Below are 12,250 nucleotides of genomic sequence, written 5' to 3'. Positions count from 1 at the left end.
AATATTTCATTACTGTATTTTTAAAAACTATGCCCAAACAAAATTATGTAACAACATGAACTCACATTTGTAATATTCAGTTTCTGAATAATATAATCAGGACATCTTTGCAGGTCATGGATCTTTACCATCACATTTCCGTAAGTCTTGGTTTCCTGTTCCATTGATGGCCAGTATTCTGCACACTTGTTCTGTATACATACATAAAAAAAATCATCAATGATTCCATTTTCCCACTTAAAGACATTTCATTGAATATATATTAAAAATTAAGGAAACTTTATTCATATGAAGCTCTCAAGCCATTGATATAGTCTCCTTTATTTGCATGTGCAATTGAGCTATGATGTTTGAAACATATTTCATTTTCCATTAATGTCTCTTGAAATAATTCTGTCATACTGCTTTGCACAAAGATGGTCTTCCCAGGCTTAGCAGCCTATTAAAGGGAATGTATTCCTTGATGGTCAAAAAAGGGATTTGTTGCATGTGGATTGTTTCAGTAAGGAGAACAGGGAGACATTCATGCTTCCTAAACCCTGCTGACAGAGTGGTTATGAGCTGCGCTGCTAACTGCAAGGTCAGCAGTTTGAAACCACCAGCTTCTCTGTAGGGAAGACATGCAGAGTGGCAGTCTCAGAATCCCATAGGGGCCGTTCTCTCCTCTCCTTTATGGTCACTGTGAATTGCAATCAACTCAATAGCAGTAGGTTTGTTTGTTTGCTTTTTAGTTAAAGTTGCATTATGTGTATAAGTTACTATTTATCTGCCTAAAGTAAGTAAGGGTTCAGACATTCACAAGCATTTATGAAGTTAGCATATTTATATGAACTAAATTTACACCAAAAAACAGAAGTCAACTAGAACTCAAGCAACACTTAATTTTCATATATACGTCTATTGAGATATACACATGGGTCAGTTTTCGTCATTTACAAAAATTTGAATCAAGTGTTACAATGATGAGGCAGTTAGTTTATTGTGCCAGCCTGGCTGATAAACAAATGTGGGATTAATTTCAGGGCGGAGAGATAAATGGCTCAGTGAGCCTCGCCTTTCTTGTCTCTCACTCTGATCATCGGACCAGTATGCGGCTGCCTTGCTTGTTCTGTGCCTCAATTTGCAAGCTACACTACCTGTGGGACGCCTAACCTGTGGACTGTGTCGCTGTAATTTGAGGTTCCTTTAAGATCTGCTTCGCCACACAATTGGAGCTGGGGACTGACTGTTGGTGACCTGCCTTGCTGGTTGCTGCCTGTGCCGGGATAACCTGAACCTCTCTACAGAGGACGACCGGGCGGCCCTCAAGACTTGAAGGACTGCCAGTGTCTCACAACTCTCTAACAAGTTTGAATTATACTGAGTCATTGGTACTGCTTTATAATTTAACTGTTTATTTCTTGCGTTATGTATCTATCTGTATAACTGCTTTATAATTTAACTATTTCTTGTTATATATCTATATCTATCTATATCTATATCTATCTATATATAATGATTATTAATCTGGTTTTGTATCTCTAAAGAACCCTGTCTAACACAAATGATTAAAATAGAGAGCTGTTTAAATCACCAAGTCCCTACACTAAACGCAAAACAAAGTCACTACCATCGAGTCAGTGCTGACTCATAGCAAATCCCTGTGGCTTTCACGGGAGTAGAAAACCCAGTCTTCCCGCTGTGGAGCTGCTGGTGGTTTCGAATTGCCAGCCATGCAGATCACAGCCCAACACATAACAACACGTTCTTTTAAAAAATACAGCGCAACACTTTCTTTTCCCTAAACCTGAATAACGCTCTACCATGGAATTGGTCGGGTCCTTACCCTGTTTCCTTCTTCACATCGAGTGACCATCACAATAACTGTGGCCTTCTGTTCCCAGATCATCCTCCAGAAATCATCAACAGTTTCATCTCTGGGTCCTAGGAAGCCAACACATGCAAACTAATAAACAAAACTTCTTAAAAATCCCATAAAGCAATAAAAAAAAAGAATAGTAGATGATAAATTACCTTGTGCAGCAATGTATTTCCTCGGTTCTTTGAAACCCTGTTCCAAACACATACACAAAAGTGTATCGGTTATTAGGAATACTTAATTATTCTATAAGGTGAAGAACTGTGAGCCAATGTCCACCATTTCTAGGGCAATGTAAAATGATCAAGGCGATTTTATTTAGAATGTGACAAGTGTGTGTCAACATGTTAGCATTGGCAAGCAATATTCATAAACCTTATATCGTTAATATATACCCAAAAACAAAATTTTAATTAAGCTTTCTTTCTTCTAGGATGTGACTCCATTTACAACAGTAACTCAGACATTTCTAATGTGATTCTTGTCACTGCTTGCAGCACCATTTGCCACAGTTTAATCTTACCATCCTCATGTAGGTATCTTGGGAATTTTTACTCAATTTATTTCAACAAATCACTCTGGGGAATATCCCACATTTCTACCTCTAACTAATTCTCTGAAGTTCTCTCCCATTTGTATAGCCATTCCAGGTAAGAAATACAATGATATTTGTTGCCAGGGATGAAATTTCCAGGGACAGCATTAAATTAGTGATATAGAAAATTTTAAATATCAAACAGAGTTGATAAGAGGCAGTACTACACTGTACTGGCTTGGATGATTGTCTCTAGGGCAAGAATGATTGGTGGTGGGGGTGGGGGGTGGGGAAATCCCAGCTCTGCTCACACTAGCAAAATGCAAAATGTAGAATACTTCATGGGGTGGTTGTGAGATAAATTGTGAGAAATCCATGGAAAGCACTGAAACTGTGACCCATAGTACAACATAAGACACTGTATTATTATTATTATTACTACCGTAAGAGTCACCAGGATCTTGGCACTAAAAATCATAAGATGCTTTAGAAGGGAATTTATCAATGATTAAGACACAGATCAGGAACCCGGGTGGTATGGTGAGTGAAGCATTGGCCTGCAAACTATGAAGGTGGCAGTTCAAACCCACCTGCTTCCCCGTGGGAGAAAGCTGGGATTGTGTGCTGCCCTGCACATTGACAGTCCAGGAAACCCAGGAGCAGTCTGCTCCTGACTGATGGGCAGCTGTGAGTCGGGAACAGCTCGACAGGGGAGGTTTTCGCTTGTTTTCCTTCTCGACTAAGACATATATTGAAGATGTATGTGGCATGACTGATACAGGAAAAATATATTTCTGGATGTTGCTATACTTTAAGTAAATGATGAAGTTAATAAATAAAATATCATTGTTTGAAAGGGGACAATTTCTACTATTACGGTAAATGTTTATATATTCATGTGGGATAAAACAAAACCCCCAAACAACTCTCTTTTAATTGCTCTTTCTTTCAGGAGAATCTGGGGACATGCAGACACATGGCATACAGTTTGCCATGCCTTTGATTGTCAAAGAGAAGCTGTTGATCGACTTATCATTTGGCAAGTCTGCGTAGAAAGCAGCGCTCCCCTGAATCGCTGCTGTTGGTTGGCATCAAGTCCTTTCTGACTCATGGCCAACCCACGTGTGTGGACTGAAGTCAGTCCATAGGGATTTCACAGTTGTGTCCTTTTGGAATCAGGCCTCTAGGTTCCTCTACCGAGGTGCATCTTAGATGGGTTTGAACTGCCAAGTTTTCGGCTAATAGCCTCCTTAACCACTTGTGCCACCCAAGGACTCTTTGCTGCATTGCTGATGGAATAAATATAAGTGGGTCGAATGCCTATGGAGGACAATTTGGAACCATCTTTCTTGTTGTTGTAGTAAACCTAGACACATCCAAAAACCAGTTCTTTATGCTGCTGAGATCTGAGATCACCAAAGGAGGTAGCTGTGTACTGTTCTATGAGGAGAACCCAGTGAGGGGCAGCCAGTCAGCTGTGAGCCCACACAAAAATCACCCGACCTTCATAGCAGCCGGAGGGCTGCACAGGGGCATTCCGATCAGCAGAGGGTGTTCACACCCAAAAAATACAAGCCCAAGAGCCAGGAGCCAGGAGCAGGTTCAGAGCTGAGCCCAGATGGGATTTCCTGCTGTGTCTTCCTCTTTCAAATTACCAATGCATGTGCCCTGTGATCTAGCAAATCTCTCTTTAGGGAATTTATCCTCTAGATATACCGAGCACCCATGTGGTCAAGTGAATTCCAACTCATATTGATCCTTTCAGGAGAGAGCATATCTGCTTCATAGGGTTCACAAGGCTGCTAATCTTTACGAAAGCAGACTGACATTTCTTTCTCCGTTGGCATATCTACTGGGTTCTGAAAGGTAAATTTTCAGTTAGCAGTCCAAAGCTCAACTCATTGTGTAATAGAAACCAAGATTATTTCCTGAATTATTGCAATAAACTACATCAGTCTTTCCTGATATGCAATATTAGATATGACAGTTAATACCCTGATCATTAATATAAGAACTGATTAAATAAATCATAATGAAGCTCAACCACATATTACTCTAAAAGCCTAATGGAAAGAGGTTGGAAAGTGCTCTGTCCAGTGTCATCAAACTATGGCCTGCACACCAAGTCTAGCGTTGCCTGGTGGTGTACATACAGGTTTTTGGATGACCACTACATTGTAAATTGTCATTAAAAGGTTAGTCATTCGCCTGTCGAGACAGATAGTTGCAACAAAGACAGTTTGGCCTTCACACCCCAAAGTATCTACTAACTAATCATTACCAGAAAACACTAGCCAGACCTTGCTCATTATAATGATAGCACATATCTTCAAGAGATGCACTTACAGTGAATAAAGCGTGACACAGAACAATGTGAGAGAGAGCTATGCTGTCACTTTTGGACAAAGAGGAAATGAAATTATAGATGATGGTATTTCTCTGTGTGCGTAGGAAGAAACTCTTGCTGCATAAACAAGAACCTCCTTAGAGGACTCTTCATGTAAGTGGTAACAAGAGGTGCATTGAGGATTAAGTGGAGGAAAACATTCTAAATCAATCTGTCTCTTTTTTATCCTATTTAAAGTTTTGAGAATCACGTGATGCTTATTGAAAAATTAAATGGTAAGTTAAATTTTAAAGGACAATAAATCAACCATACACTGATATTTTTACTATGTGCATATAATACACACACTATAAATACAAAGAACAGGTGATCTGTGTCAGCAAGGAGCATCCACATCAGGTAACTACCTGGCCAGAGCTCCCCAGTTCTCACCTACACAATGAACATAGGACACATGGCTAGGGCGAATATGGGGCTCTTATGCTAGATACATGTAAAAATCATCCAGCACATAATTGGCCACCCGAATATGTTAATTATTAGTGTCTTGTTGTTCATAAAGGAAAGCCCTTGGTTACAGAAAGATCAAGGAGTGATTTTGTTGTTTATATCAGTACATTATGTACTTTGCTCCAAGTATTTCTAACGAGATCGCAAACATTTTCTAAAGATAAAGAAGGATGAATGAAATGCATAGATAAAAAAATTGAAAATCTTCATCAACACCCAACAGCAAAAAAGCCTTTTCCTCACATCAATGAAGCTAGCATTTATGTAGTTGGATCCGGCATCTCCATTGATCTCAGCCAGTTCAACACGGTTGTAATCATCTATTCAAAGAAAAGAAAACTTAAGTGAGATATTGAACACCCGAGTAGTTTTAATATACAGAATTCTAGTCTCCATAAATACTTACAAGGAAGGATGTCAACGTAACGATTTTTATTCTGGTTAAAAGGCTTCCGAGCTTCCTTGATAGAAAATTTGCTGAACAACCGTGGGATGCTCTGAAACACAGAGAATATAATTCCTCCCCTTGCTAGTTATCAGTTGAGCAAATACGACACTCAGAAACATATTTTCTTTACAGTGATGTACAAGTTGCATATGGTATTTTAAATGAACATTGTTAGGTATTATGAAAAATAAAACTTTGTTGTTTCCTTAAAAAATAATACTCAATTATATGTGAGAGTTCATAGTTATATGTGAGAGTTCATAGGGTGTTCATCACTTTGTGACTTGAATATGTATATGAACACATAGTTGGATGATCATCGACAGTAATAGCTTAAAATGAATCAGTCAAATATATTCTAACACAATTTCATGATTAGTAATAAATACAGTAATAAATAAAGCACTACTTGAAAATATTTACAAGCTTTATGATAAGTAACTTGCCGTCTTCTACAAGTCTCTTTCTGGCCTATGTAGACTTGCTTGGACTATGTCGTACTACTGTGTGAGATCAACTATAAAGAAAGACAGTTGTACAAATGCATTTAACGTGAAATCATCCTGACAGGTGAATAGAATTCATCATTTGTCAAGAGTGCACATACCTGGAATTCAGCCAAAAAGAGTCTCCCTTCATCAGCAATCTTTCTCTTGTAAGTTTCCAACAAAACATCTGCGTGGATCGGCTCCACATTCATTAGTTGATTCTCATCATCTTTAAGCACATTAAAGATTCAGGACTAGGGTTAAGTCTATCCTTCAACTTTTATACACATTTCATGACATTTATATCCTAGCTTCTTTACTGAGTTTTCTTTCCTCCCAGACAGTCCACATGGAAAACCCCACTCACACAGAAACATTCACGCTTAAGCAAATAAGATAAACCTTGTGCCTTAGGCCTCTAGTGGGACTTATGTTCATCTTTTCCCAGTGACTCCTAGCTGTTTCTCACACCTAATTCTTATTCTCCTCAAAACCAAAATGTTAAAAATGAAACTCATTTCCTTTTATCTAGAGTGTCACATCCCAATAAACAGGATCACCATTCACAAACGAATTGATGAGGGAAACTTCCAAGTTATCTAAGATAGGTCTTATCTTCTCATAAACCATAGGTTCCATCTCTTCTGCCAGTGGCCAGGTTCATCAACTCCTCGTCATCCGTGGCTCTCCCTTGCCTCCAGTCTCCATTCTCCCCGCATACTAACCTCACGACTAACTGCCATGGGTTAATTTACTGGAATTCAAATATGTGAACATAACTCTTCTTAGGAAAGCGAACCTCAACCAAACACTCTTGCTGGTGCTCCAATAGAGTAAGGGCTACAATTTAATTGCTTAGTGTTAGGTGAGTCCTTTAGAACCTTATCTGACTTGTTCTACCCAGAATTTTTTTCTGCCCTCACTGTTCATACCTTATGCATGAATAAGTCCCAAAGCACATGACATGATTTCATGGACATTCCCCATTATCTCGGCCTATAGAACAAGCACTTACATGTCCGGTTCCAAACCATCTATCATCAGTGCCATGACCTCAACACTTCTTATTTTTTTGCTTATATGTATTTTATAGCAATTACCGTACTTATTTACCAGTGTCACAATGATTACATTTTATTATGTTCATTTTAGCTTATAAAACATTTCAAACATGCAAATAAAGAAGATATGATTGATACTTTTTACCCAAACTCAACCTAATTTGATATTGTGATTACACCAGTTCATTAAATAGTCATATGCATAATGCCTCAAAAGTGGGAAACACATTATTTGTCATACACGTTTTTTAAATACTTTATCAAGAAGAAAAAATACATATCAACAATCAAGAGCTATAATCATATGTGGGTCTTGAAAAGCAACGAATTTAGATGAAGCAGAAAATGGAGCTGTCACACAGGTAGACAGTATGTTTCTCTTACTCTCCCATTTGCCATGAGTGTTTATATTCAGTACTCTTTTTAAATTTCCCTTTTTTAACAAAGAAGGTGATTGTCCTTGAGGCTTAAACATACACTTCTTCACTGTGTGTGTAAACTTCCTACCCAATCACAATGATCATATTCACCATCAACTCATTGTTTCTTTGGGTTTCTGAGGTGGGCAGGACCACCTCCTGGCTTGGGAACTGAGGTAAAGGCTAATGAGTCTACGTAAAGTTCAACGTATTTGAAGGGACAGTTAGCATTCTGATGCTCTCAAGTGAAACTTAACTCCTTCAAAATGGATTCCCTTCTCTTTAGGTATTCATTGCCTTTTCATTCCCTTGCATCTAAATCAGTGGCCAGAACTCTCATTTATTTAGTTAGTCATAGATATGTGTGTCACATTCCATATATTCTCAGAGGTACTGAGGATGAGACCGTGAATGACAAAACAGAACATCTCTCCCGTGACAAAGTTCACGTTCTATCTAGGGTCGATAAATCAAGAAAAGAATGAATGAATAAATAATCCAATATCAGATGGCAATATTACACATCTGCCTAGAGATGGAAAAGCCCTTAAAGACAACTGGAAGCAAGCTTTAAAAGTTCTGAAAGCTATCTTCTCTTGAACATGAGAAATAAAACCATCATCTTTATTGTTACTAACCATAGTTTATGTTTAACCCATAGTTTTAATTTAATCCCTAGTTTAACCATAGTTTAAATTTAACCATAGTTTAAATTTAATCCCTCTTCCTAAAATGTCTTAAAAAAAAAGGATTTTAATAGAAAAGGAATTTCTTTCCCTCCCCTAAGTCAAAGAGCTGCCCCTTGCCCTGTGCATACCTGCGCCTTCAGCGGGAGTACCCTCCTCCAGCTCCCAAGCTTACAGGGATTGGAGCTTTACTTCCTTCTCCTCTCTGTGACTTCCCGTGCTCTTCCCGCTCCCTCACAGGTCAGTCTGACCTTTCCTCGCCTTCCTGAAACATTTGGCATCTCCCCCTGCCCGTGTGGGGCTGTCTGCTTTCGATTCTTTAGCAGAATACACACATCCGTCTGTTGCATTTATCCCTGGACTGTAATATTTGTCAGCACTTCGATTTTCCTCTCTTAGGTTTGAAACCTTTTAAGGGAAGAGTTTGTTGCCTGCCCTTCTGTGACTTCGAGCACCTGGAGCAGTATGTGTTATGCCCTGGGAAGGATAAGGATCCGTCGTGGGCCTGGGAGTTTGCTGTGGGACTGCTAACCACAAGGCCAGGAGCTCAAATCTACCAGCCCCTCCACAGGATACTGAGTCTGTCTGCTCCTGTAAGGGTTTATAGTCTTGCTAACCCTCTACAGGCAGAGTCAGAAGTAGCCCCCTCATTTTCCTTCCATGGAGCACCTGGAGATTTCAAACTGCTGATCTTGTGGTTAGCAGCCCAGCATGTAGCCCCCTATGACACCAGGGCACCTCTCAACAGATTTGGGTTAAATCAAAAACACCGACTTGTTTGTTTAAACTGTATTAATTGAAATGCACAGATATGAATTTTGATCAGTAAAAATCTGCACACTTACCCCTTTCAACGAGTTCCCGTTCTTCATCTAAATTGCTGTGGAAACAGGAAACATACATTTCTAGATTTGTTTTCTGAATTCCCACTTTTCACTTCATTGGTTCCATCCCTGCCCCCATGGATATGTGCTTCCATTGCTATTAATTAATACTTTCATTATTTTTACATTTGGAAAGCAGTTCTTACCAAGATCTTTTCTTATGCAAGTCATAGATTTTGTAGAGAACAACAAGCAGGGCTATGGATGTCACAATAATCAGAAATGCCAGAAATGCAATCAGTGCACTAGAATTATCTAGAAAAAAAAAAACACATTCAGAGAGCTTATTACAGCCAGTAGGTTGCCAGATTCTTTGAATGAACGCCTGTAAAGCACTTTCATTTATGGTTTTAGACTAAGACCAAATGCAATAAATTCCTGACTTTGAACTTGTCACACAGACTATGTAGAACCAACAAAAACATTTTATATTTGAAGAGAGCAACTAGGACACAGAAAATTCTTTCCTCCCACTAAATACTGTCTCTTGTCTCTCTATGAAATAAGTTCATTTAGATGTAATTCTCTTTTTCCTCACTTCATCTTGAAACTAGAGGTAGTCTTCTTACTCTGATTTTCAAAGGGCATCTATGAAGTTCAGCTTCAGCTGTCTATATCTATGTATCTTCCTAAAGAGATCAAAGAAGATTCTGGCCCACTTGGAGAGACTCTCATCTGCTCATTGCACTCACTGCCACCAAGTTGATTTTGGTCCATGGTGACCCTACAGGACAGCGAAGCACCCCCCCTGACGTTTCAGAGACTGTCAGGCTTTCAGGAGTAGAAAGCCGTGCCTTTCTCCCGCAGGGCAGGGGTGGTTTCCAACAGCTGATCTTGTACATGGCAGCCCAAGATGCAACCACTATGCCGTAGAACTCCTTGAAGATACAATGCACGAACCAAGGAAAAAACATGCTTCCTTCTACAATGCTCCTTCAACTGTTAGGAGAATGTATACATCATGCTAGTTAGGATAAGACAAAAGGGTGTGCTGGAAAAACCCTGCCTAATGACTTGTATGCTTTTCCTAGGCAGTGCAAATGCAGCAAAGTCATGATGCAGTTTCAATCCTAGCTTTATCCCTCCCTAATTGGACCTGCCCAGAATTCTTATTTTTGTTCCTAAAATGAAATGGAATTGGTTGATTGTCAGTAAACACTTATCACAATGCCTAGAAGACATTAAGCATACACTAACTATAAACTATTAAATTTTTTTTGAGTCACACTGTCCACTATAACTATTCTAGGGGCTTAAGGCTCTCTCGGGAGCAGAATCAACAAAGATCCCTGTTCTCATGGACTGTCGCTTCTAGTGAGGATGTCAAAAAATAAACAATTACTGTCATAGGCGAAAGTAGCTTAGAAGACAAAAGCTGTCAAGGTGAAAAAGGAAGGGCTTTGGGGAGTGCAGGATGTATCAAATTCCAACCTTGAGGAAGTTGTCAGATAAGGCAGAGAGGCCCACAGGGAAAGGACGGGAGTTAGCGACACAAACATGTGGGAACCTATGCCGTCAAATCATAAATAGGAACAGGGACTTGGGCGGGAGATGAAAAGGTCCCTCCAACCCGTGACCTAGACTGTATCTGGACAGGGACATTTGTGGAGAAACTGCATCAATGGTAGCATTCCCTCAGGGTGCTGCTATCTGGTGATTAGGCATAAGGTGTTCTTAGAAAACACAAGCAGGTACCAGCACATCAACTCTGACCCCGGATGACCCAGGTTTGTCAGAGGAGTTCTGTGCTCTCTAGGAGTTTCAATGGCCGAGTGTTGAGCAGTATAAGCACCAGCCTTTCACAGCCTGGCTACTATTTGTGGGAAGCTGGTGGGGGTGAGGGGGGGTCCCCCACAACAAACGTGGCCCCCTCTCATGCTGGAGACCCCAGGCTGCTTTGCGCTGCTTGACTCCCTCTGTGGCCTATGGAAATATGACGTAACTAAAATGTATTTACCTAATCTGCCAATGCAATGGAGCCCTCCCTACTGGAGGAGATCCACAAGGGAAGTCCACCAGGGAAACAGCATCGCAGATGCCTGGCTGTATGTGGATGCCACTCAACACTAGAGCTCTTATCTTACAAATCTTAGCAGAAAGGACTAAAACTTGCCACAGAACTTAATAAAGGAGCTTGGAAAATGAGCTGCTTTATGTATCTTCCTCTTGACTTTGGAAAGGAGGAGTGATTGTACGTGTGCAATAGGGTTGCTGTGAACTAGAATCTTTTGGGTTGTGATGTAAGTGCATGTGTGTAAGAGAGGACTGAGAAACAGCAAGGACAACAGCGGAAATAGCCTACGCTTGCTGAGACCACAAACAGAGGCTTCAATCCCTAGGCTTTCCCTCTAGAATAAGTACAGTGGAGAAGTTTACTGCCGTGCATGAGTACTATTTTTCCATATCAATAGGATCATATGAAAGGCAATATTAATAACTCTAGAAAGAACAGCATATAAAAGTTGTTACATATATGGGAAACTATAAGAACTGAACATAGAAATAGTTCAAAGTGGTTACTTTGTTGAGGAGAACAAAGAGTAAGGAGCGGTATGACACAACTATGATTTTATTTATTGAAATTTTATTTCTTTTAACCAAGTCCACCATTCCTTTGATAAAAGCTTTTAAAATACTTTCAAAAAATAATAAACAGTAATCTTGTTGCTATTAAAAAATATCTGTATTAGCTTCAATTAGGTAAATCAGGGAAAGAGTATATCTATGCTGGTAGTTACATAATCTGTTGTCAATTTGAGACATGAGAGTGAAGGGGTAGAATTTAGCCTGTCAATTGGGCCACAGCTTGATGGCCTCATTTGGAGGCACTCAGGAGATAAATAGCTTGCTGGAGGCAGGACGCATGCTGACTCCCTGCGAGACATTGAAGCTGATAAGACACATGGAGCTACACTAGTCCCCTGAGCTGGAGAAGCCACATGAAGACCCCTGCCAGTGCTGAGATGCTTACAATGCCACTGGATCCACAAGACTTCCCACCCACTGGCCTGCGA

At 39.9% G+C, this 12,250-nt stretch overlaps 1 protein-coding gene across 1 annotated transcript in view; it reads right to left on the bottom strand.

The window, feature by feature from the left end:
* The window catches only part of PTPRC (protein tyrosine phosphatase receptor type C), a 139,921-nt gene that overhangs the window by 24,098 nt on the left and 103,573 nt on the right, over nt 1-12,250 (bottom strand). Inside the window, exons 14-21 of the mRNA XM_045298091.1 lie at nt 9,383-9,491; nt 9,198-9,232; nt 6,306-6,415; nt 5,657-5,747; nt 5,494-5,570; nt 2,014-2,050; nt 1,826-1,923; nt 66-191 (exon numbers count right to left, since the gene is read on the bottom strand). Coding sequence (XP_045154026.1) covers nt 66-191; nt 1,826-1,923; nt 2,014-2,050; nt 5,494-5,570; nt 5,657-5,747; nt 6,306-6,415; nt 9,198-9,232; nt 9,383-9,491 — 683 coding nt within the window. The remainder of the gene's footprint in view (nt 1-65; nt 192-1,825; nt 1,924-2,013; nt 2,051-5,493; nt 5,571-5,656; nt 5,748-6,305; nt 6,416-9,197; nt 9,233-9,382; nt 9,492-12,250) is intronic.

The sequence above is a fragment of the Echinops telfairi genome, unplaced genomic scaffold (genome assembly GCF_000313985.2).
Source record: "Echinops telfairi isolate 266 unplaced genomic scaffold, ASM31398v2 ScPeMD7_7424;HRSCAF=8462, whole genome shotgun sequence".
Lineage (NCBI taxonomy): Eukaryota > Metazoa > Chordata > Mammalia > Afrosoricida > Tenrecidae > Echinops > Echinops telfairi.
Note: the sequence above shows the minus strand (reverse complement) of the source record. Positions and strands in the feature narration are given on the sequence as shown.